General features: G+C 37.2%; 1 protein-coding gene across 1 annotated transcript; it reads left to right on the forward strand.

Moving 5' to 3' along the window:
* The first annotated feature begins 48 nt into the window (after positions 1–48).
* On the forward strand, positions 49–26,515 carry LOC139967740 (uncharacterized). Its single transcript, XM_071971790.1, has 6 exons — positions 49–409; positions 1,996–2,527; positions 3,848–3,980; positions 7,363–7,517; positions 8,962–9,015; positions 20,048–26,515. The coding sequence occupies exons 1-6, from the start codon at positions 312–314 to the stop codon at positions 20,303–20,305; spliced, it is 1,230 nt and encodes a 409-aa protein (XP_071827891.1). The 5' UTR covers positions 49–311; the 3' UTR covers positions 20,306–26,515.
* The last annotated feature ends 1,203 nt before the right edge of the window (positions 26,516–27,718 follow it).

The raw sequence follows: 27,718 nt of genomic DNA on the forward strand, positions 1-27,718 counted from the left end.
AGGCTCGAACTTCGAAGAGACAAGTATTGGCCTAACATTAGGCAGCACTGAACAGTAACCGTTGTCCGTGCACAAGATAAACACACACTAGGCATATATGTATTACTATAATATTTATTTTACTGATAACTCTTAATATATTACAAGGAATTGGATACCTGGCGATATCAGGCTCTGAGAGAGGACTCGACCTTTCAGTTACCAAGTTAGATTGAGCAGCATTGGGCGACACGAAGAAACATTTTATTTGTACTTTTATTAAACCAGTTCTACTTCTACATTCTAGCCTAGGCTTTAAAACTCAGTTTAAGATGAAATCTTTTCAAGTGAAATCATCTTTCTACGGCTTCGTGCTGACTGTTCTAATAATGTCGATGTCGAGAGCTGCAGATGCGGAAGGCGAACAAGGGTAGGACGTAAACAATCTCAATAAAGAAATGAGAACGATTTAGTCTAACAGTAACAATTAATGCATACTTGTATTACTATTTATAAGTAAGTATAGCATGGTGGGCTCATAATTGACGCACTTAAGGATTTGATAAACGATGTCTATCAAGGAAAAATCCAAATCTCTCAACTGTATGCGTTTTTAGTATGTGTAGTTCCCAGAAATCCAATGATTTCAAAATATTCATTGTTCTGTGCCAACACAACTAAAAATTGAGCAGAATATGACCACAAAATGTCTGCCGTGTCAAGTTTTTTCATACCCCGAAATTGACACATTCGTCGAAAGCTAACTAACTTTTGTGTAAGTATACATCCAGTGACTCTGGATGCTGTTTGCTATTGTCTGAGCCTCTTAGCTCCGACAGGTCAGGTCCCATGGAAGAGTAATGGTATCATATTGAGGTTAGTTTGGTTATTTTTTGGGAGTAGGCTAATTAGATTTTCAAATTCCAAAAATACCACAAAAATATATAGATGGTTGGTTTGCGTCTATCTTGGCGCAGAGTGCTCTTTGTCTGGTGGACAGAGCTAAATATATGTTCTGGAACAGTTGTCTGATGATCGCTCAATGTGTGAAACTCTTGAGTAACAACTACTAGTGTTCAACTAGTCTCAACATACATACACATCTTTCAACATGTAGCATGGTAGGCTCATAATTGACGCACTTAAGGATTTGATCAACGATATCTATCAAGGAAATAGCCAAATCACTCGACTGTATGTGTTTTTCATATGTGTAGTTCCGCAGAAATGTTATGATCTCAAAATATTTAAGGTTCTGTGCTTATGCACCGTACAATTGAGCAGAATTTGACCACAAAATGTCTGCCGTGTCAAGTTCTTTCATACCCCTAAATTGACACATTCGTTGTAAAGCTAACTGTAGTGTAGGCCTTAGTATACATCCATTGACTTTAGATGCTGTTTGCTATGCTCTGAGCCTCTAAGCTCAGACTGGTCAGGTTCCAGAAAGCAGTGTTATCATATTGAGGTAATGTTGGTTATTTTTAGGGAGTAAGATATCCAAATGACCAAAAAATGTGCAAAACTGGTGGGAGGGTGTTAAAACCTTAAAAAATAACACAATTTGGTCAGCAAATAGCTGAAATGGATTCAAACTCATGAAATATGTCATTCTGCTTGACTGCAAAAAGTTTAGGTGGCCTGCTGTATCGTTGCTAGTAATAATTGAAGGTGCGTCAATTACGGGGGTGCGTCAATTATGAAGCCTTTACTATATAGCAATTTGCCACATCTTGCTTAGCATTTTGAGATGCAATACCGGATAAATTATTTCCTGGGTTTCATGGTAGTGAGAAGAAGTAAGTAACTATATAGCTAGAACTAACTTAGAAGTATCAATTTATGGTCAAGATTTTCTCCACTTTTGTTTTCCACAAATATCTGCAATTTCTTGTTTGGTGACCCTAAAGAGGGCCACAACCCCATTCCTCATTCCCCTCCCCCCCCCCCCCCTTCTACCACAACCACTCTCGCTATATTGTTTGTTTATACTCACAATTTGACATTTTCCTGTAGATTTGCATCACAGTGCTTCCAAGGTTCATTGATACTTGATCAAAGCAATAAGATAAAACTTGCTGAAAGTTGGGCCAACGTTCAAGTGACACCATGTACAGGTAAGGGAAGAACCACTACAATGGAACCTACAACAATGGAACCTACGACAATGGAACCTACGACAATGGAACCTACAACAATGCAACTTACAACAATGGAACTTACAACAACGGAACTAACAACAATAGAACTTGCATCTACCACTAACACATCTACCACTTCAACTAATAAACCATTGACATCGACTGACATGATGACAACTAGCACAACCGAACCACCAGCCAAAGCAGACAATACAACGGAGACAGGTAGAAAAAGAAGGGCTGCTGCTGTTTCTCCAGAAATGGAAGATAAATTCTATTGTCAAGTCTTTTACTACCCTAACGATGACTCTCCAAAACTGAAAATAGATTCAGCTTCTACTCTAGACTTTTCTTGCACCCAAGAACCCGATTCAGACTGTCTGGATGGTAGTGCAGTAAATAAAACGGTAAGGAAAAATAATATCATGCCCGAAATATGACATTATTTTAATTACTGTCATTTTTTTGGTTGGTAGCAAATTTTTAACTGATCTATATTAAATTTAGGTCAAATGTTACTTAATGATAACACCTACAGGAGTATCAAACCTAGGCTTTGCTCAATTCTTCACTCATGCTTTGTTGTCTCTGATAAATATTTCAGTAAACTATAGTTCATACTTAAGCATACTCTTTCCTGGAAATGCTTCTCTTTTTCTTGATACAAGAGATGCAGTTTCCAGCTAAATTTAGTTCATCAAGGATAATGAAACTTCAGAAATGCATATAAAAACCTTGTACAACACTTTTAATTTAATCCAGTGAGTAGTGGGTCAGTGGGATATATCATTCCTAGCCCCAATGTTAACAACAAGTAGTTTGCTTTAGTTATTCAATCATGTATGCATGCATTTAGTCATTCATTCTTGCTTTCTTTGTGATTTGGGATCCCAGAGTTGTCATCCTCTCTACAATTACAATAAACAATTAGGTCCTTCTTGAAAGCCACTAAGCTCTGATTCAAAGAAAAGTTTCCAAACCCTATTTTTTTCTTCATCACAAGATCGAACCCCCTTTCATTTCATCACAAAATTTGAGGTACCCACGTACATTCTAAACGATTCATGAACCTCTTTCACCTTCAATCCACCGTCTTCAACAGTATTAAATAAACTTGTTCGCTTAATACTTCTACCAGGGTTGCCTGACCACATAAAATTAGCCATCACACGTTCAACTTCTTTTATTAAGCTTGATTTGGCAGAAATAGAAAGAGGTAAGCTACCTGCAAGAGCAAGTGTCTTTACGATAACACTTCAACCTTCTGCAGTGAGATCCAGAGAGGACCAAACCCAAAGGCAGTTTTGTAGGCGTGATAGTTTCGGCACAAGGTTTAGCCAGAAAAGATCATATGTTTGTTTGTTTGTGTTCTGTTTGGATGCTTATTTATTTATTTATTTGGGGGGGGGGATAGTTGGATTGGGAAAATTTGCATTCAGTAGTAATTCTATAGTATTTCATCAATATGTCTACAAACTTCCCATGCTCTACCCTGCCAATCACACTGAACTTTAGCGCCAGTGTTTACAAATGCATGCAACATGGTTTCAAACAGTACTAAATTTCCTGTAAAGTTAGAAATTTGAATTGCTATTGATGTCCAAATTATTAAGTATCACAGTAATGTAGGTTCTGTTCTGTAGGTCAAAGTAACTTTCACAAATATTTCATCATGCACTTTGCAAAGAACCTTCCAAATTCTTTTTTTTTTTTTTTTGACTTCACAGATTGATGGCAAGACTGGAAAACTCTATTGCTGTAAGAATGACAACTGCAATTCCCCTTCCCTGGTAACCAGTGATCCATCTAACGGTGTTGAAGTAGAAACTCTGTCAAAGTGTGACCATTACAGTTCAGAAGGTCAGTAAATATTAATAAAAACTTGATTAATTCCTTCTTTTAAAGCGGCTGATTGTACTCTCAGAAGGAACCGTTCACGTAAACATTTCTTGTCCAAGTTCAAGGAGTAAATTGTTCCGGTATCGCATTGTAAAATGCTGTGCAAAATGTTCAAATTGCTATACATGTGAGAAGCAGCTGTATAGCAGTTCTTTTCCACCGTTACCATAGTTACCATGGTATTGTTGAACACTACATTATTCTCTTCCATTGCAGACAGCTGCTTTTAAATTTAGTGTCAGTGTTAAACAGCATATTTTGCCTTGGTCAGCTCTGTTGTGGTTAACAAATCTGATCAAAAGGAAAAGGTTGTTTTATTTTTGGCCTCCTGGTGTATATCTTAAAGTGTGTGAAGATTCGCGCAAAAAGAAACGTCTAATACCGGTAATCTGACCTAGTTTCGAATGAGGTGTAACAGAAGTGTTAGACGCCACCATCAATCCCAGAAAATACACACACAGCTTGCTACCGTCGATAATTAGACACTAGTGTACAGTCAGTAAATACAGTTGCGGTCAATACCCACAGCACAATGTAGAAACGATACAGCCATGGACATCTCAGGTCCAGCTAAATATAACAAGTTATCATGTTTCATTACTGTCTGCATTTTGTAGCGACACGAACAAAACGTCACTTGCAAGCAACGGAAAGTTAACTTTTTCAGATGGCCGCACGCGGTTTGGGGCGAGTCTTCAATGCTTTTAAGGGGCAATGGAACTATATAGAAGGCTGCAGGAATCCTGGTGTTGTTTCACTACATACCATTCCTTCAAATAACTGAAGGTGGTAGTTCTGGCTAGCATTTCTTGCCCGGCTACATTTGCACCGTAAGACAGATCAAGTCTGTCGTCTCACGATACATTAGTCTGTAGGAAGAAAATTAGTGTTGATGGGCAAAGCTGTATCTCTCACACTGTTGTTTTTACATTAGTAGGAAGAAAATTAGTGTTGATGGGCAAAGCTGTATCTCTCACACTGTTGTTTTTACATTAGTAGGAAGAAAATTAGTGTTGATGGGCAAAGCTGTTTCTCTCACACTGTTGTTTTTACATTAGTAACAAGAAAATTAGTGTTAATGGGCAAAGCTGTATCTCTCACACTGTTGTTTTTACATTAGTAGGAAGAAAATTAGTGTTGATGGGCAAAGCTGTATCTCTCACACTGTTGTTTTTACATTAGTAGGAAGAAAATTAGCGTTGATGGGCAAAGCTGTATCTCTCACACTGTTTTTTTTTGGATGTTGTACTCAAAGTCAACTACAAATTCCAAACCATTGCTGTCTTGTTTGACAGAAGCTCTGTTCTAGCTGTGACGAGTTTTGAGAACTAGACGCTGTGACATGAATTTGCCAATACTGTCACATGATGCAATGCCTTCCTAATGGGTCTTTGGAAATAGCCACACACATAAATGATTAATTGTAGAAAATCCAGTGACTTTTTTTCTTTAATCCTCTTTCTCATTGTTATTTTAGGTTATTAAAAAAACAATTATGGCTGAAATCTGTATGCTACAAACAATCCAGAAGAAGTAACTTAAAAGAAGCGTTGTAATATTATATCTGACCTCTGACCTCCGAATACCCTTTGTACACTGAGAATTCTGTCTCTATACTGAAATATAACAACAATGACTTGCTTTAATAATATGGAGCCAAACAGTGTAATGTTTCCCCAACGTATTTTCTAGGTATTTTCTCTGTATCCCGAGAAGTCATGCAAGAACTCCCCCTCAACGATCTCGTGTGGAACGTCTTTGAATTTCGTCTCGTAAGATTATTTAGTAGACTTAGACTGGGAGGCTGTACGTTCATTATATAATATCATGGGTGTTTAACAAGAGGTCGGCGAATTAGGCCCACCAAACAGGATCTTCCATCACGACATATTCACCACTCATCAGGCCTTTAGATTATATGCTCAGAATGCATGGAAAACTTGCTTACAAGTGCTATGGGAATAATCGTAACAAAACAAATTATCAACTTATTTGATCTCCATGAATAAAGACAAGCTCCGAAATTGTAGATAAATTTACAGACTCATGAAAAATCACACAACCCACCGACAATTTGTGGAGATTATTGGGTCGCACCTCACGGTTTATTTACTGTTGATGTCTGACGAACCTATCCCTTAATCATTTTAAGGAATGCAACAGATGCACTGGTCATTGACAAACAACAGTCCAATATATTTTACTTGTACCTGAATGATGTAATCTAGTATCTATGGTACCTTAGGAAAAGAACTGATTTCCAACTAGTCTGCTAAAGCCATAGCCAACTAGTCAATTAACACGTAAACAAATCCGCAATAATATTTTAAAATCAAATACTTAACACATATATACCTTCACATGCTCTCTCTCTTTCTCTCCGAAAAGGTAATATTTTATCAACAATCAACAAGATGACTCTTTATACCACATGAAAGACATATTAGTCCATTGTTACATAAAACATACTTTTCAGGGTGATACCAAATGTCAAACACATTTTTATGTAACTGCAAGGCAAAGTATTCTGACTCTTTCTGGTTATCCTTTAGACCACCATGTGTTATGTTTTAATTGTCCAAAAGCAAACTTGAGTGTCCCAAGAAATGTTGCATGTAATATTAAAGAATGCATGACCCATATGTGTATTGTAGGACAGATCTTGTGTAGCTTTGGTGAATAGAACACCCTGCAGCTTTGGGCCAGTAAAAACGCAGCTTCAGGTGGACCATGGGTCTACCACAAAATTTTGTTATATTTCTTATTTTTATGTACGTACATCCAAGAGTGACGTAGGAGGAGGGTGAATGTAATCCAATTTATACCATTTTAACCTATTTGTGGGTAAATTAGTTTACAATGCAGTCTGAATTTGGATGTTAACAACTAGTCATCCACGGGACAACCTACAACGCTGATGTTGGTTGTTCTCACAAATATTGTCGTCTGGGACGACCATTAAAAAGTTTGCCCTGGACTGACATATTTATTCAGCTCTATGTCCAACAAATTGACTAAGTCTTCAAGCCTTTTAACATACTGCTTCCCTAAACCGTATGGCTTGTCAGTATCGCTCGACTAATTCGTCTGAACTATCGTGATGTTTGGAAGATCACTGGAAATGGAATTAATATGATGGAAAACAGAATGATAAATATTGTGCATGTCCTATTGCAACTTTCCAGGAAACTGCCAAAACTGCTTCTCATCGTTGCTGGGATTTTTTGCCCCCATGACTTGTAAAATCGTTCATATTTTCTGTTCGTCATATATAATTGCACATTTTCAGTTCATGGAAACAACCTAAAGAAAAAGCTTTCCATTTTTTGGTGTTTTTTTTCAGGATTCTTACCAGTCTTTTGTCTCTATGAATCTCATCTATGTGTCAACTATACAAGAAATGGGACAACATCCTATTACTGTGGAAACAAACAAACAGAAGGTCATTGCATAAAGGACAACTGGTATGCTGAGACCTGTTCAGCACCTGATGCCATGGTAAGTTGAAATCTGCCATTTTGTGAAAACGCCTTTGAAAGTAGTTGAAATTTTGACGAACAGTGCCAAAAAATTAGAAATCTGATGCAGCCTCTTTGGAAAATTGGGAGATTTAACCTGATTTTCTTATTAATGTCAGAGTAAAAATATATTCCAATTGTTCTGAAGTTCTAGATCTTAGAAATGAAATAGTTATTTTACTTCTGTTGTTTTGTGTTTCAAATCAGACTTTTTACAATTCTTTTCTGATTGACTTTCTTTACAACAAATTCTGAGTAATTAATTGATACAATTGAACTTCTTTTGAGAATTGGAGCATATAACTAATAATAATAATAATAAAAATAATAATAATAACAAATATTGTCATTTTCGCCATGGCCATCATCATCCTAATAATAATAATATAATGACAATAATGATACTAGTAGTAGTAATAATAGTAGTGGTCATTGCTCTAAAAGTATGGTCTGTGAGTTGTCATTGTTAGCTGACACACTTTACCGTGTTTGAAGTTATTGGAGATTCTTGAGCTGGTCTTGGGAGATCATAAAGTGATAAGAGCCATCCATTTCTTTCATATTTAGTGGTACATATTTTTTGTAGTGATTTCATGCGACACCATTGCTTCTTTCTGTAGCGAGTGGCGTCATAAAACCCCTGCATTGTTTAGCTGTAGCCCTTATTGGATGGAAACCATTTTTCACTTGATATTCTTAATTATAGTAATTGTTATGGTAGCATACCAGGGACATCACAGTGACAACTTAACACACATTGTAAAAAAGTGAAAGTTACCACTGTACTATTTTAGGGTTTTAAGGTTTACTGTCAATGAACTGCTCTGTGTGAGCTACTGGAGGTTTATCTGCTCCAGTAATATTGTTAGCTGGTGTATGTATTTTCAGGAATATGCCAGTAAGTACTGGAGTTTTTTGCCCGTGGAATTTTTAAGTACTTGGATTTTGTTTTAGCAAGTGGCTAAAATTGAGAAAATCTAGGCCTGTAGTAGTAGTAGTCTTAGTAGTAGTAGTGGTAGTAGTAGTAGTAGTGGTAGTAGTGGTGGTAGTAGTAGTAGTAGTAGTAATAGAAGTAGTTTTAGTAGTAGTAGTAGTACTTGTAGTAGTAGTACTTGTAGTAGTAGTACTTGTAGTAGTAGTAGTAGTAGTAGTAGTAGTAGTAGTAGTAGTAGAAGTAGTGTTAGTAGTAGTAGTAGTAGTAGTACTTGTAGTAGTAGTAGTAATAGTAGTAGTGATAGTAGTAGTAGTACAGTTTAGTGGTTGTTGTTGTCTTTCTCTTCTATACCTTTAACGATTCCTTATTTTGATTGGAGGGCAATACCACTTGTTGTCAATGAAAATCCCTGCGTGAACTTTCCTGCAGCTTAAAGGTTTTCTGTTATCACCATTTGTACCTTGAATTCAACCATTTCCTGTTTTCATAGGGGGGTACCATTTGCTGTCATTTACCTGAAGATCCTCCTAAGAATCCTACTACTGTGAGTATTAAAGAAGAAATATTTCGTCAGTGTTCACCTTTATCATGATTTTGAGTACAGTGTTTACTGTGCAACATACGCCCCCTCCCGCACACTCATTCACTGATTCAGAGGAAGATGGAGCTCTTTCTTTATTCAGCCTGTAAATACACAACAATCTTTCCCCCCTCATAATATCACAGTTTATCAATATCAATTTATCATCAATGTGCATAGCAAGTTACAGAATTGAATATTATTTGATAAATGTCCATTCAGCCTTGTCATCTTCGTTCCTTTCTTCAATACCCAAGTGTTAAATCATGCAGTCCAGTGAGTGGTATTATGACTGACCTCCAGTGACTGACCTCCAGTGGCAACCATTATATATCAGAAGGATAACAGATTATCTGTACTTCATAAAGCAATTAATGGAAAGACTGCTATTCCTATCCCATCCTACATTAAGAAGCCAGCTCGTACAACTAGACAACTCAATCAAGCTAAGTTCATCCAACCTCGCTGTAAAACAGATGATTACAAATATAGTTTTTTTTTTCGAGAACGATAACACATTGGAACTCTTTGCCTCCAGAATTGATTTCAATAACGTCTGCTGACAATTTCAAGGTGAAAACATCTAGGTACTTAGCAGAGATTTAATATGCAACACATGACTTGGTGATGTCACTAATCAACCTTTGCGAGATGGACACCAGTCTATTGCAGAGCATCGATGTAGATGTAGTACTATGACTCTAAACTTTCTCTGGGATTTCAACTCTGAGATCCCAAAATTAGAATCCCTTCTTCAAAGACTTAGCTCACTCGATTCCTTTTTACCTAATTTTGTCAAATGCCTCCTTATACGTGACAATCTTTATTCTGAACATTTCTTATAATTTTAATGTCCTGGAATAGGGTTGGGCGATATATGGAAAATTATTATTATCGCGATAATTTTTTTTCAAGACGATATTTTTTGAGGATTGAACAAATGACGATAATTTCTTGTGAAAGAAATTTGAAATAAATGTGGAAAAAATGCGATTATCAGGCGCGTATCCGGGGGGGGGGGCGTTGGGGGCGCGCGCCCCCCCGGGTAAGAAAAAGAGGAGAGAAAAAAAGAGAAGAAAAAAAGGAAAAAAGAGGGAGAAAAAAAGAGGAGGAAGGAGAGGAAGGAAGGGAAAAAAAAAGAAGAAAGAGAGAAAAGGAGAAAAAGAGGGAGTAGAAGATAAACGCCAAGATACCGGGAAGAGAAGAGGAACAGTCATAATTACAGCGCTGATCACTATTATATACACAGGGTAGCCAGTGACGAATCGCGGATTACGGAAGGGGTGTGCGCCTCACCCTTCCCCTTACACCGACCAACTCCATTTTTGACGTTTCCATTTTTCCTCTCTCACTAATGTAGATATCTATATATATATACCGGTGTAACAGGAAATTTCCCCCCCCCCTGAAAATTTTCCCCCCCGGGTGGGGATTTTTCCTAGGATAAATTCCCCCCACCCTGAAAATTTACCCCCCCACCATAAGCATGATCAATTTTTCTGCCAGCACCTGCAAGTCTTTAGCTTGCAATGAATTTCATAATATTCCTATATTCCAATAGGCGATATCTCAAATTCAGTGTATGATGAGATGGTCGATCGCTTGTTCATGGCAATTAAACGCTAGGAATATATCCTTCACGTATTCGCAACATTTTTTTAGTGGCCAGCGAACAGTGTGTTGCAAAGATTGGTGCAATTTGTTTCTTCAAATCATTCACAGAATAAAGTTTATCCACAGTGAAGTTTACTAGTTTTAAATATCAAATATGTTTCGAACGTTATCAGCAAATCTATCACTTCCTTCAGTCTCCATGATGTAAATTGAAAATTTGTGATGACCAGGGCATTTGGGTCCACTCTATATACCCAACATTCCCACACCATATCAATCAGGACTATCTGTGTAACAGTATGTATAACTTGCTTCAGTGCAGCAATCCCTTTGATGTTCACCCTCATAAGCCATGAATTAAGATAATCCCATTGAGCTTCACCACAGCTCATAATCAATAATCAATAAGTCAACCCCTTCCCAATAAACATTGAATCCTCCTGTGGAACCATCATACCAACACAATGTAATAGTTTCAATTTACAATGATTATACTTGACTACATCAGTAACATCAGAGCATCAGAGCTAGTCCCATTCCATTCATGGCACTGCATTCATGGCCTAACCCTAACCCAAGACATTTCCTCTGAATATCCTTATTGCAGGAATGATATATTCCAAGTTCATGCCCAAAAAATGTTAAAATCTCCTTATTATAGTTCCATGATGAGATATCCTTGATAGGTGTACAAAAAAAATAATAAACTAGAATTACATGAAGGTGGGGGGGGGGGGGGGAATTTTTCCAGGTTGGGGGAATATTTCCTAGGAATAATGCCCCCCCGGGGGGAATATTTCCTAGGTAATCTCCACCCGGGGGGAGAATTTTCTAGGAAATATTCCCCCCGGGGGGGAATATTTTCAGGAGGAAAAAAATCCTGTCACACCAGTTCTATATATGATAACGAGTGTGTGTGTATGGACGCCTTAAATTGTACAATTGTGCTATGAAACCAACTGGCTGGTCTCGAACTCGACCAAGTTACGAAACTTAATTAATGACCTTCGCCCGTAGTACCAAGACCTTGACAAAATCCGACAACACACCACTTCATCGATAACAAGTGATCGGGTATATTAGTGACGTCTAGAGGTCGTGCAACTGACCTACATAGAGTGTGACCACTTCCGACATTGCAATTTCCCAAGATCAGGCCCCGAAAAATCCAAGAAATCCCAAGGGCACTGTACTGTATGGATATCTAGCAATATCTAGCGATAGGGATAAAAATCCTAAGATCTTCCCTTAAGTGAAGGCAGATAAAGAATCGAAGCCTTCAGTGTGTAATGAACTTGAAACTGTGCGTCTTTCGAAATGAACAGAATGTGGGGCAAAGTAGCCTAACTCCTATGGGCTCAGACCGTGCTAACCAGGTGGCCCCGACCAAAACGGGGGCCCGCTATACTGAAGCACAGAAAAAGGGTATACCTCTTTGGATAGGGAGGGCCCGTTTTACTGGGAAAGAAAAACTCATGCAAAGACTGAACAAGACAATATACATATTTTCACGTTATTCGGAATACGGACATCATGATCATGAGCTCATTGGGTATTAATGTCTGTGTCGAGCTAGTTATGTTATTTATTATTATAATCAAAACTGAAGTATATTATTTAAAACCCAATTCCAGCCAATGTTGTACTGAGTACAACATCGGGACATACGATTTTTTGAAAAATTCTAAAACAATAACCCACCACCCAACAGACTTGAAACTGCGTTCATTTGAAAAAGAAGGCAGGGCTTGCCTATAAATATGATATAAAAGGTAAGAATAAAGATGCCATCGGTGTATCTGGTAAGTAAAAAAGCACAGGAAATTAGGCTTAGATGGAGACAAAGTTTCAGCCGAAATTAGGTTTATGCTAAGGTTTGATTACTGTATTTGTACAGTAGTCTCCATTTTACTCCATACAGTATAGGGGGGAACTTGCCCACTCCCCCTGGAAAATCACAAATTACAAAAAAAAGTTAAGCATTTGACATTTCAATGATTTCCCTTAACCGACAGTTCTCTAGTTATGTTAATTGCATAAGGACCCATAATGCATTACTGAAATTATTGAAAGTCAAAATCCTAAGACATGAGATCTCAAAATAACCGATGTGTAAATGCAACTTGAACGGGAAGTGTCTTTTCCGACGATCTAGGAGTATTTTTTGGCAAAGAAATCGTTGTGCGCTCCGCGCCAACCGATGGTGGCGCTCCGCCTAGATAGTATCAAGTAATGTTACACCTTTATGACCTACTGACTCCCCCCCCCCTTGTAAACATTTCTGAGGACGCCCTTGCTTAGACATCCTGATAGGGGCCCCTTTGGGCCAGGAGCCCGCCAGGCTCATCGTTACACCCGGGTGGAGCATTACACAATAAACAGATAATAGTTACTTATTTCAGTTTCCTTTCAACTATTTAAATTTTTAAAGCAAACAGCAGATATCACATCATATCAGTGAGCATGAAAATGGCGCTCCGGGATGAACAGCCTCTAACTGTAGATATGTGTAGTGTTCGGTTTCGGAAATATCTGGTATTTTTTCATTTCCTTCAACGAAGTTTTTTAGTAGCCGTTATAAGAGGTTTTAATAGATGTACACCAATAAATTAACTGTGTCTGAATTTTCGAAAATTCCCTGACCACCATTCTTCATCATTATTCCCTCCATGCAATTTTTACCAGTCTGTTAGGGGTGAAGGTTTTCCTGTATTGGTTGTCCACAGATGATATTTTGTGCAACATTATGGGTATGTTTGGAAGTGAATTTATTCACGAGAATTTGTGAATTTTCAAATTCTGAACAAATAATGGGCTTAAAACCTTGAAAAGTGGGGCTTACGGGTATTGTGGGCCGCGACGTAGAATCACCTACAAAAGCAATGATCCATAGGAGATGCGGTGAGGTCGAACATGATGTGTGACTGGTGACATCTTCCAAAAGGTTATGGATGGAAAAAAAAACTTTTGGGAAATACTTGGTTCTCAGGCAAAAGTGTACATCTGGTTGGTTATTTTCAAGCCCGAGAAGTGCCATTTCCGGTGATCTGGGGAGTATCAAAACCTGAAATTTTCTTGTACGCTCCGCGCCAACCGATGGTGGCGCTCCGCTTAGATAGTAATTCGCGCCCCCCGGGTGAGAAAATCCTGGATACGTGCCTGTTAACGGTGACTTTTATGCAGTGTTGGTCGAATCGGTGCGAAGAAAAATAAAATGTGTTTACGTATAGCGTTGTTAGGTAGTGTTTCTGTTAAGAAAGGCCCGGCCTTACATTTGAACAAACACAACGTAGGTATACCCATGGAGCTATAAACAGCTCCATGGTATACCTCATGCCTACTGCACGTTCAAAAATACCCGCCAAATTACAACTGGATAGAGCGGATATTATCACTTAGTCGGAAATCTCAGGTCACCATAAGTCCGCGACCGTTCACTTTACATTTATCAAGAACACAAGAGGGATTGCAGAAACCCCGAAAGAAGGATTATTCTTAAAAACGCACGCAGACTTGAAGTACGAGTACGCGAGCGTTCACACAAACACACGTACACATTTATGCAAACACCCATACACACACATGCACTCAAACCGATGAAAGCATCATACTTCTATGACATCGTGCAATAGCACCAACATAATATTGGGTTAAAATTATCACAAATTCATTTCTATGCAGAGCATATTTTTTCATTCAAAATGGTATATCTTAAAAGATTTGATTTAATATATATGTTTATTGATATTCCTAATTATTTTCAGTTGACTAACACTTTGAAAACTGTTGCTTTTTTTACTAACTCTTAATTTGCCTTTAATCGCTTTTATGGAATTTATCTATCATACGTTTTATCCTCTCTTATTAAACATAATTGTATTTTATGCTATTTATACTGGAATGAAGGAACGGAAACTGAAACTATAACCAGATCTAACACAGCTAGGACATGTTTCTTTTGAATTTATGTGTGCTATGAAAAAGAGGTTCGACCCACACCCTCTATCCACTCTTGTTCAAACATATATTTATTGGATGCCACCATATACAAATTGAAATGATAAAACTACCATTAATTTATCATGCACAACCAACCTGAACATTCTGCAGCTTGCTTGCATTTTGTGTGCATTGAAATCTTAGCTTGTTTTAGTAAACTTGTCTAACATTCTGTCCAGATGTTGATCAAGGAATGAAAAGAATGTAGTTTCACAGGTTTACATTAGCAAGACTTGAGAAATCAGCAGAAAGCTGTACAAATAGAAAAATCTTATATTAATACCAAGTATTATTCTCAGTAATGTTACTGGGATTTTAAGAGTTGCGCCAGAGCCGGGATACAACATCTTAAAAATTGTTTGCGTCCGCTCAGAAAAAACTTGCGTCCCCACGTTCCTCCATGAAAACATGCACTTTAAATTACCTCTACAGGAACGCACAATACTTAGTATGACCCCTGACAAAAACATTGGCTTGTGCGCAACGGATATCCTATAGTTATAGGTTTATAATGTGCATATTGAAAATCATAAATGCAAATTATACAACTCATGCCTATGGAAGCGTGGGGACATTAATATTATATGTATTATCTTAGATTACAAATAAATTCATGTGTTTGCACTGAAACCCTTTACAAGGTGTACTTACTATATAAAGAGAAGTGCAACTCATAGCAAGAATATTTTGACATAATGTGGTAGCCCATACATGCAATACAGACACAACTCTTTAAATGCACATTAATATACGGTACGGTGCCAGCATTATTTTAATATATGCCAGCATTAATTTGAATTTATGTCCACATCAAATCAATTTTATGTAGACATGAAAAAGTCCTGCCTCCTGATATGTCGTCATAATTTCTGAATTTTGTCCACTGTGGCCAACCTTACACGTTGTGATATTTGAGGGTGCACACACATGAGAGCCTACAAACTTTGCTATCTCTACACAGGACAGCAACGTTACAATTAGTTGCATTGAGACAGTCGGTATAATGCGCTATATAAATAACTTATTTAAACATAATACGTTGTGTTTATTGAGCACGATAAATGCAAAAATTGTTTGCAGACAATGGTAGGGACTATTAGCCAAACAAATCACAGGAAATTTGGAAACGCATCATTGACTGCTTTCAGCATGAAACTTCTTTGTAACGCCTGGGAGTGTTTTTAACCTTCTACTTTGCGGTTGATTGTTATCATTTATTTTTTTTGAAACAAATTCAATCATCTATACAAAGGATTGGAAGAATGTTGGTTCTTTTGAGAAGTTGCGTATTTTTTTAAAGAAAGAAAGAAAGATATTATTCCAAAAAGTACTATGTTATTGGAAACCTGCTCAAAATACCGAATCCTGTGTCGTTGTACTCTTGTTTACACAATTTACACGATGACACTGAGGGTTATATCTACGATTTGTGCAAACAGATGAATATTTTTTTCAACTCCCTGGTTTAAAGTTGCAGGTAAAACGGCATGTCTATTTAGTGTTTATATGAATGAGGAATTGTTATAATGGAACGCCATTTCTCATTTAGAGATGTGTAACCAGGTAGTGATGAGTCTGTTGTATAAAGCTTTACAAGATTGATTGCCCTACACAACAAACAATAACAACACCACTGAACTGAACAATGTGGCAACAAACACGTATTTAATGTAGATCCCACCCGTACAGTATACCCACAAAGAAATGTGTAATACCCACAGGTTTATAGTACTTGAGTCCAGTTTTCTGCACTTGGACTTTAGACCAATTCCAATTTGGTATATCATCTTGCTTGGCAGATCTCTTATTTCTGAAGTTTACTCTTTGAGTGTCCAGAATGAGCACTTATGTAAGGAGTCAATGCAGTCTTACACATTTAGCCACACATACAATGAATATCTTCTTGTTTAAAGCAAATCATATGAAGCCAATGCTTTGATTGGTTGCTGCTATTCATCATATCGTAGATTCTTTGGCATAAACGATAGTGGCTTTGTAATTTATATAGAGACTGTGTGTATACGGTAATTCTCACAATATAACTCCATTTCAATTAGATCCTTTCATTATTCAAAGCTGTTTCAAAGTTATGGTTACAAAGATAAAATGGTGATCATTAGATGTCATTTTGATCTTAGTAATACAGTGAAAAGCAGTGTGATGTGACAAACAATAATTCACAATGACACAGGCTGTCCTGAAATGACCATTCACCTCAACAACTGGCTTCTTGTACTAAATGTGATACATCAAAATACTAAATATGACATCTGTCCTTGTTAAAATATAGTGATAAACAATGGTTTCCACAATTTGACCCCTGGTGAACTCAAACGAATATATGACCTCCGCCCACAACATATCACAATATTGGGACTACTAGCCCCCTTCATCATCTACATGGCTGGCTGGTGAATGCCAGCTGAACATACACTCTCAGACGCGTATCCAGGGAGAGGCGTTGGGGCGTGCGCCCCCCGGGTAAGAAAAAGAGGAGAGAAAAAGAAAAGAGAAAAAAGGGAAAAAATAGGGGGAAATGAGGAGGAAGGAGAGGAAGGAAGGGAAAAGAAAAAGAAAAGAGAGAGAAAAAGTAGAAAGGGAGAAAAGGAGGGAGCAGAAGAAAAATGCCAAGACATCGCCAAGATGGTGGCGCTCAGCTTAGATAGTACTTTGCCCCCCCCCCCCCGGGTTAGAAAATCCTGGATACGCCCCTGATTATCCTTTCTCCGTTTTATTTGAAAATGTTTGAAAAGCATTCCATGGTTAAGAGAGTTGAAAAGAAATAGGTTAATCAACTTCATTAACTGACTTTTGAGCTTCGTAAAAACCCGTCCTTTACAACATTGACTGTATAGAGAACAATACTCAGTAGAGAAATTACCAAATGTGTATGAAAGGTAAGTTGGTACACCTTTCAAATTTTACGAAAGATCAAGCAAAATACTTTCGAAAAATTCACGCGAAACTGGCATATCTTGCTGATTGCATCTAATGTCATGTAAAAAAGGCTCTAGTACACCCATTTATGAATAAACCATAAGACCACATCTGGTGTTAAGCGTGGGGAGAAGAAAGTATTTTCTAGAATTTCCACAAAAAAATGGAAAAAATAATATCCTACGATAGTTAAGTGTACAGTAAATTGCCTAACCACTTTGTCGGTTACGGATCTCACGTAACAACAAAAACACTACTAATTTTTATTTTTTGCGAAGTTGACGTTATCTACAACGACATGAAAACAATATTTAGCATATAGTTAATCATGCCAAGGGGCCTAAAACACGGGAATGCAAGGTTTACTTTCATAAAGATGGCCATACTGTAGCTACAGTATTAGGGCCAATTGATATCGTGCTATGTCTGTATGGTATAGACTGTGCCTCGTATATTCAAGGGGAATAGATTGTTTTGTTCATGCGGAGGAGTCGCTTGACTTGAGGTGTGTTTTACTTACGAGGATGTTTACCTACTTTTCTCGAACGTCTAAGATAATATTGCGCATAACTTACCTGATCCTTTACTGACTGATCTAATTAATTCTAGAGTTGAGCCAAATAGTTTACTCCTTGAAAACTTTTTTGGAAACGTGCCAAAAATGTTAGCAAACAGGTGTTAGACGGGGGGGTTGTTTGGCAAGGTACCTGGGAAAATTCGCAGCACATATAGCCAGCCTACCGTGATATTTAAGTTGTAAACTGATGTACGTATAGTGCACATTGTTAGGCAGTCTAGAAATGGGGCTTTGCCGAACGCAGTTTGTTTCATAATATCGACAGTTTTGTAAGTTAAACTTTTTAAAGATTTTAAGACAGATTACATCTCTTTTCATTTTGTCACATAAGATAGCTACTCTAACTTGTCATTTTAAAAATTTTCATCAATTTCGTGACAATTTAAATTCAAAAAGTTGTCAGTATTTTGAATCCTCAACTGCGAATTTTTTATCGCCAGACACGCAAAAATACTAAATTTTCCGGGGGCCTTCGCCCCTGGACCCCCACAAGGGGTTCCACCCCTTGACCTCACCGGGCCCTAAGGTGGGCCTCTGGACCCCACGCCATTATTCTCGCACGCAATGCGTGCTCGGTGTGTTCGCTGCGCGAAAACACCGGTGGGAAACCGGCAGTTGTTTTAAGTGTGTTCGGGAACACACTAAAAACAACAAGGAAAATTATCGAAATATCGCGATAATTTTTGAACTATTTATCGTGACGTTAAAAAGCAAATATCGCCCAACCCTATCCTGGAATGCATGTAAATGTGACATAGTTGTTAGTGGTCACAAAAATTTTGTAAGAAGCTACTAACATGTTAGGCTATAGGCCAGCGGTTCTCAAGTCATTTTCTACGAGGGCCAGGGAGAGACATTGGTTGGACCATTTTGGCCCTGAGAGAGAATCAAATTCTCACTACACTTTCGAATATGTTCTAAGACGTATTATTAAGGCACACCTAATTAGTTCAAGATTGTGCTCCTGTTTAAAAAAGAGCCCGAATCTTCCACCAACCGGATTTGGCCTGCATGCCACCTATGGAGAACCCCTGGGCCATATACTACGCACAAACACTTTCAAAAGAGTTTATGGATCTTCATGTTCTTAAAAAAATTCGTAAATAGGATGCCTCTCTCAATACCATCCTAATTGCCAGTGTGAGGGTAGACCTCAGCTGCCTTACATTAGTAATCAAACATTCCTTTTAAGTTTTGTTGGAGTTTGATGTTGCTTCATAGCTCGATTGGATGATGCTTCTTATTGATGATGATTTATTTGTTTCAACACATAGTAATACAAGATGAACAAGACAATATAACTGCAAATAAGTAAAATATGTGAAAGGAAGTAAACTGAGAAACCCTTGTGGGCTTAATCTAATGGTAGTCCCATCAAAGAAAATAGAAAACCTTAACACCTAAAAAAGAACCCACCCCTCCCCAAAAAAAAACAGATAACCTTAACAAATAAGACAAATAACACTACCCCCCCCCAATTAATCACAAACTAACTGCATAATTTTTGATGTACAAATATATGCCAATTGGTCAAGCAGATATTGAAAAGTTCTTATGAGGTCATCAGAGAACATCAAAATGTCAGAATACTTGTACATGTATGTTCTATCTCAAAGGACAATTCTATGGGATCTGAAAGTTGACATGCAAATACCGATATGATTTTGAGTATACGAAACTGACTGTTTTTGTCAAAAGGTCTTAGATATGAGGTCACCAGAGGTCATATCTCAACAAGTACAACTGTCAACTTGTAAAAATGTAATTCTTTTTACATCCATGTCCAAGAGTAGAAGGAGGAACCCCTATTGATCTGAAATAAATGTACAGTACCTCTAATTTGGTTGTCGTTCGTTTGTCCTCATTCAGGCCCTCACCACAGCAGGTCCTACAGCAGGTCCTACAGCAGGTCCTACAGCAGGTCCTACAGCTGCCGGACATAGCCAAGTGGTCACGGTCCTGATTTTTGTGTCTGTGGCCTTCGTAGTCGGCGCCACCATCGGATGTGTGCTGCTTGTAGTGGTACAGAAGAAATGCAAGAAAAGGCCCGCTTTTGATGACATGATGGACTTCAGTTACAGTCGATTCCAGTCAGCAGAGAGTGGTGCAGACGATCTGGAATTGTGAGGAGGCAAGGGGTTCCTACCGGTGAAGAGAGACTGAAGAAAACAAAACGGCTGTGGAAGACTCTACGAGGTTATATTTTCTTAATTCAGACATATTATTCAGAATTTTTTTCTGTAGACAGATGTGGTCAAGGTTAGTAAAGAGGGAAATAACAAACTTAGCTGCACCGATTTACATTAAGTGATGAAGAAGGTAGTCTACTTCTGAATGAAAGCTACAAAATGCTGAACATTTCATGTTTGCAGGTTTAAAATTGAGTGATCATGAGGCTTTTAATCTGTTCATTTTATGAATATAGTCTCAGTGACAACACTTGGGGAGATTTGTTTCACTTTTCATTCGATTTTTTACTAAAACTGTTGCCAGTGGTATATCTTGTCTTAAATCCTTTTAGTGTTTAATATGCAAAGGCATTGCAAACAAAACTAGAGCTCTGAAATGAAATAATGAAATAATAGATTATTAAGGTACCATTTTTAGTAACATCACTTTAGTAACATGAAAATCAAAAATGTGATATATTTTATTTAGACTTACTCAAGTCTCTACCTCTTGCATCAGAATGATGTGACCAAAAAAAAACTGGAAATGCTTCAATGTCTGGTGAGGGAAACTTAGTTCAGTCTTAGCAATTCCATCAATTTGCATAACAAAAGATTAATGGGTACAAAACTTGATCAAATACTCTGATTGAAATTAGTGTGTGTCAGCTTGCAATGAGCAAAGACATTGTTGTTGGCTACAATGGGATTTGAACCAGTGGTTACCTCAGGTGACATTTTCCTTCTTCCCAGTGAGTTTTCTGAAGTTTATTTACTTTTGTCTCACTGTTAACACAATTGGAGGAAATTTACATCATCAGATTATGGGTGTTCATTCAAAACTGATGTCATTTTAGCAGTAATGTGTATGTTTTTCCTGAAACTGAGTTGTGACAGTAGCCTAATATAAACCGTCATTAAGATTCACTCACCCTTACAATCCAGAGAATCTGATTCAAGTTTTCTTGCCCCCATCCCAGCTACCCAAATTACGTTGAGTATGAATTCATTTTGAAAAGGGGCGAGGGGTAGGGTGGGGTAGACCAGAGGTATATACCGTGACTGGGGAAGGCTGTAGCAGAGAGGTTTGTCAAAAAAAAGGGACATTTGGGGTCTGCAGGTGTGAGGACAAAATCATGGTTTTTTCAAATCTTTTTTTTAAAGACAAAATGTCTTTAGGCAGCTGTTTTAATTTGCTTTCTGTGGTCAAAATATTTCATATTCAAGAGGTTTGTGTATTTGTTTTGAAATTCAAAAGACTTGTAAGGTTTTTTTTTAAAAATCAGAATATATTTTTCTTTATTGTCTTTTTTTTTATTTTTTGTCATTGGGTAACTTTCTTTCTGTCTTTTATAAAAATCATTCCTGGTTTCATATTTTTTGCTTTACGTTCAGTAGAAGTCAAAATATGAAATCCTTAAAAAAGTATCAGAGGAAGGCAACTTGGATATTGTGTGCTTGCTTCTCCTGTGGATATAGCCCTTTCCACATGTTAATGCAAGTTTGTCTCTATGGAAAGTGATATGGACAAAATGTCTGTTCTTCAAGTAAAATTATTAGGAGCATGTCACTGCATTGGAATCAATGTGCACAAAATATCCATTCTTGAAGAAGAATTTATTAGAAGCATAAACACTGCATGGGAATCAATGTGAACAAAATTGAAGAATTATTAGAAGCATAAACACTGCATGGGAATCAATTTGAACAAATTGTCTATTATTCTTGTAGGAACATAACGCTAGTAAATAATCTGAATTTGCAGTGCAGGTAACTACAACCAATCAGTGTTCCCAGTTTTTCTGTGATGCACCCTGCCAAATTGACGGCCAATTCGGGCGAAAAAATGCCAGATACAAACTTGCTCTCAGTTTATGACAATTGACCCTGTATGTGGGTAGGAGTTGTGTGGGTTCGCAATTCATTGCAATTTGGGGTCTCTTTAAGTGAATGTTAGTTCAATAGCTTGTGAAACGAGTAGGACTATTTGCTTACTTTGAGCTGGATTAAACAACATGAAATATTTGAAATCATTGTTATCTGGGGAGAATTTAACAGTTCTCAGCTACTATTTTGCCTAGATTTGGTAGGCCCATTAAAGACTGTCATAAAATGCCAAAATGCTGTTTGTCTAGAAGTTTCCATTTTATTCCAGTCAAGAAACTTTGAAAGATGCCAAATTTGTCATATTGGCTGTTTACAATATTTACCAAACTTGAAAATGCAGCATTTGTCTGGGGGGAAAACAGCATAGGTTTTCACTGTAGAAGAGACTTAATTATTAAGTGAACTACTCAAGTTGATTCAGGACAGACTTTTGTGATTCTATCCGATAAGAAAACCTCATAGTAGATTCCATGTATTAGCTTGTCTAGTTAAGTTTTCATTTTGCATAATGAATTAGAAGTCAATTTTTTTTATTCCTTCCCTCCAAGTCTGTTATCACGTAACATTTGTCAGTGTAACATATATAGGGATTATTACATAAAATAAGTGTCAATGCAATATAGTCGTCAATTATTTACATTTGGCTGCAGGATAATTATATGTGGCTGCATCTGATGCGGCAAACTGCAGCTTGTCTGTTTCGTAAAGTCACTGTTACTCCTCAGGCTATAAATAACTTGTTTGTGCTTCTTGAAAAGAAGGGGGGGACTGAAGGGGAGGACATGTTCTGTATTTGAATTTTTGTTGTTTATGTTCTATAACCCCATGCACAAATATGTTATACTAGAAGTATAAGGCACTTAATCGTTATCAATTTGAATAAGTTTTAAAAAAAAGGAAACCAAATAAAAAACACATCGTGATTAAGATTTTAAAGAAAGTGATCAGTACTACCATTTCACCGATTCTTGCTTTTATTTTCCTCTTCTTTTTGGAGGGCTTTCTTACAAAAAAACTTACAAAAAAACAAATATTTGTCTTTGTTTTCTCCTTTCTTATTTTGGTGTAGCATAGTATTCCTTTCCATTTTGTCTTTTTTCACCACTGTATTTGTACCGGTTTATCTGTACGTTTCTTGGTTTTTTTCTTATTCGTGCATATATGCATTCACTCGTGGGAAGTATTCGTATTAGAACTTGGTAACCCTCAGAGGCACAGCGTTTGGTTATAAATATGCCCAGAGAATTCAGGACATATTTACAAAATTTAACAGTTCTGTGGATACTTTTTTAACAAGTAGCATTTATAACCAAATCTGTAGTTAGCAATCTTTCCATAGCCAAAGCCTAACAGAGTGTTTGGGACTAAGTTTTGCTAGAACTGTATCAAACACAGAGCTTTGAGTTAAACGAGGGCGGATCAAATTAGCATATTTTAATCTGATCCGCGACCAAGTTCCAACCCAAAGATCATGGATCTTGGTATCAAATGTGACCTTGGCATTTATGTACAAACTATACGTATAGCTACCCATGCTCAGTAGTATTGTATGTAATAAGACACAAGTTTCGTTTTGATCTGGATCTGATCTGGACTCAGGGTGTTAACATGAGGGCATTTAAACTTCTGAAGGTTAGCTCAGGTGAAACTTTACTTGTGACTGCTTAATGAGGGACTATATGCTATAGGCATCTTGGTGAATTTTATGCAGGAATTCCAACTTATCGTTTCAGAGGCTGTTAAGATGACTGCTTCATACCAAGAGTTGTGAACTTCAAGCAAACAGGTGCGATGAATTTACTGTAGTATAACAGTGCTTTATATGTCAATTTATTCACCACAAAGAAGAGGGGGAAAAAATGTAAATACCAGTCCAGCACCAATTGCATCATAAATAATATAGAAAGCATTCTCAATATTATATATCTCTTTGAAAATTTGCATCCCCCCATTAATAACTCACTTATTAAAAACGAATAAATAAAATATACAGCAATATGATTGTATCTTTCCATTCGATGTAAGTTCCATGAGGTTTATTCTTTTGTTTCTTTGCCTTTTTTATATGTTACTTGTCCAGATATAGTCTGCAGTGTACTTGGTGAAATTTGTATATTTTATAAATACATATATATTTCATTGCATAACAGTGTATGTATACAGAAAAAAAACACATCTTGAACTTTGGTCAAGTATTCAGAATATTGCTTTGAATTTTGGGTTAAGTTTGAGGCAGGGAAAGGAAAGGATAATTATGTTCTCCTTCCACCACCCCCTCCCCTCTCCCCATCTCTCTCTGCCTCTCTCTGTACTTTTCTTTTCTTCTTTTATTATTATTATTATTAAGGAAAAGAAAGTTTAATATTCTTGCACAATTTTGTTTATTTTAACAGCTTGCAAATAGTATCGTCACTTTTTAAATAACCTAAGAACAAAGGTTGAGACTGTTCTTGAATTAAATATTTTGGTTCCTTTTCACGACCAGCAGGTCTGGTAACTTATTTTATGAACGAAATATCTTAGGAATTTGCTATTTGCAGATGAAAATGAGAATTTCAGAAAAATAGTTTCAAGGAAATGCTTTGATTGAAGACGACAACTAATATCAATTTTTTTTTTTTTTTTTGGAGATCAACTTTTGGTGATACCTACGTTCTGAACAGATTTGATAAGAATTCATTTGATACTCAGAGAAAAAGTAATGAAGTAGAATATTGTCATCGGTTAATGTGAATCATACATGTCTTTTTATGGTTTGAATGTCAGTCATATCTTTCATAAATAAGTTTATAACGGCACAAAGGGAAACTGTTAATGATACTTAGCTAACGCTTCAGTGTTCATGTACGAATAGATAAACATTTTATGTCTATATATGTTGAAGTTAAAAACATGTGGTTTTTGCCCAAAGAAGAGAATTTGAATGAGTTTGCCTTTTATGTGGTTGACATCCATGTTAACAACCTGCAATAATTTCAAGTTAAACTGTTGTTACCATACATTCACTTATATTATGTTAACATTGATCTGTCGATCAAGCGATTGATTGCTTGTTTAAAGGCGCCGTCTCGACCGGGTGAGTCAGGACTGTATCAAAATACCCCTCTGTGTTTCAAGAGATATTTTCTCCCAATTTTACCACGTCAATGTGTTCTATATTGATCTATATACCCGCGGTGTGTAACAGGGGATTGGCAGATGAGAATATACCACTCCTTATGCAATATTGCCCAGGTCTCACTATTTGATCCCAGGGCTATATTCCCCATCCATCCCCCTCCCGCATTGATCCCCCCTTATTTCCAGGTCAGAGGTTGAAACTTTCTATTGAATATTCATATAGACTGCAGACAGTTAAATATAATGAAAACAGTTTTAGGAGCAATCGAGTACTGTTGTTATTATAGAACTAGCCATTCTGAAACACAAACAGTAAATGACAATCTGTGAAGGGAACTTCATTGCCATCTCATACATTCTTAGCTATCATGGGGTATAATGGTATATCTGTTTAATGTAAGAGTCCAGCCGATTCACACAGAGATTATAGTAACTACTGTAAATCTGAAAGTTTTGTACCACAGTAAATACTGGATTGAGCTGACAAGTCTGATAAATCGGTAGCATGTGCTATTAGGTTTACAATAAGAACTAAGGATATGTGTTACCCCTACAAATCCCAACAACTGTATTTGTTGGGATTACACATATCCTTAGTTCTTATTTGTAATTCTAATAGCACATTAGTACCGATTTATAGCACAATCCAGTTTTTACTTTGGTACAAAACTTTCAGATTTACAGTAGTTACTGTGTTCTCTATGTGTGTCGGGGGAATTGGTGGAATTGCCAAGTTTCTTTTATTAAAAAAATGTGGATTTCTCTACCAATAATATGGTAGCCCTGGGAATGTATCGTTATGATATTCTGTTTATACATGATGAGTTTATGAAACTTCAAGAGCCTGCTTGTGTGTATATAACCTTCAATCCGAACAAAAGACTACGTTTATTCGAATAGCAGGTTTGTTCGTGTCCGGAACAGATGAGAACAATCTGGGGGTTAATTAGCCACCTAATTAAAGAGACGAGATGGCGCCTTTAAGTAGATTTCAATCCTTTAAGTAGAAATTAATTACATGACTTTTACCGATGAGTAATTTGCTGTGTACTGGTATTTCTAGACCTTGAGGACATGTGAACAATATTTTCTTTGGTTTTGTGATTTTTGCCTTACATTGATACTCAGATAAAAGAAACAAAGATATTTTGGTTGGTTTAAAGGTGTACTTATCAATCTCCTTTCTGTGTAGTGGTATTTTTGAAAGAATTTGAATGTTAGGGTCACTGGTATTGTCCCAGAAATTGAAATGGCTATCTTACTACATACTTTTCTGTTGGTTCAGCCTACCACCCCCCGCCCCATCCCAACCCTTACCCCCTCCTATTCCTACCCTTGTTGCCTATCGAAAAAATTCCGGATGCAAAAGTGAAAATTTAGTCAGTACAAATGCTCTGAAAGTGCTAGTTGCCCACTTGATTCTCGTCCCTCCCCCCCCCCTCCTCCTCCATTAGAATGAGGCACTTTTTCACTCAAGTCAGTAAACTGCGGGTCTCGTTGGTAGTCCTCGACTGTGCCTATTTGCAATTAAATCTATAAGCCTTAGCTGGCCCACATAATATGCCAACCGAAATACCGGCACATCGCTGGACACGTGGCACCCAAACCGCCTTCAGATTGAGGTGCATGCCGAATGCGTTGATTTCCTCTTGGTTGCTAAATGTATTGGATTCGTCTGAGGCGTCAAATGCGTCATTACTTTCAAATTATATTTCACTTGAGTAGAATTGGGAAGGTTAATGTAGAACGACTTGCCATTGAAGCCGTTTTAGAATTTACCCCCTAATTTTACTCTCAAGTGAAATACATTCAACTTAAGTGTAATTCAATTCAATTTCACTTAAGTCGAATTGTAAATAGAGGCCAATACTGTCCAATTTTACCTAAGTAAAATGGAATCCCTACTAATGTGAACAGCATTTTACTTAAGTTACATTTTACTTAACAAAATATGTAGGGGGTCTGGACGTTTTCATTTTTTTTTTCTCGCAAAGGTGAGGTATGTCCCATGTGCTTTCCTTCACCCTGTATGCTCACTCCCCCACCCCGGGGCTACCGCCCATGGATCTACTGTTGTTATTGAAAATTAATGACTCCATAGGGTGTATCATCTCACCATCTCATCTTTCGTCACGATTATAATATCCAGCAGCCCTGGACTACGCAACTCGCTCCATTTTTAGTCGAATAAGAGAATATCTCTATTGTCCTGAAATTGACACCTACCTAACTTTATTGAAAGTTGCCATAAGTTCTTGCAGACCGTTAATAACCTTAATGTAATCAAACAGGATGATGGATCTGTTTATGTCGTTAAGCTGCTAACGGATATATTTGCAGACAGTACTGTAAATCATTGATTTTT

The sequence above is a fragment of the Apostichopus japonicus genome, chromosome 5 (genome assembly GCF_037975245.1).
Source record: "Apostichopus japonicus isolate 1M-3 chromosome 5, ASM3797524v1, whole genome shotgun sequence".
NCBI classification, from domain to species: domain Eukaryota; kingdom Metazoa; phylum Echinodermata; class Holothuroidea; order Aspidochirotida; family Stichopodidae; genus Apostichopus; species Apostichopus japonicus.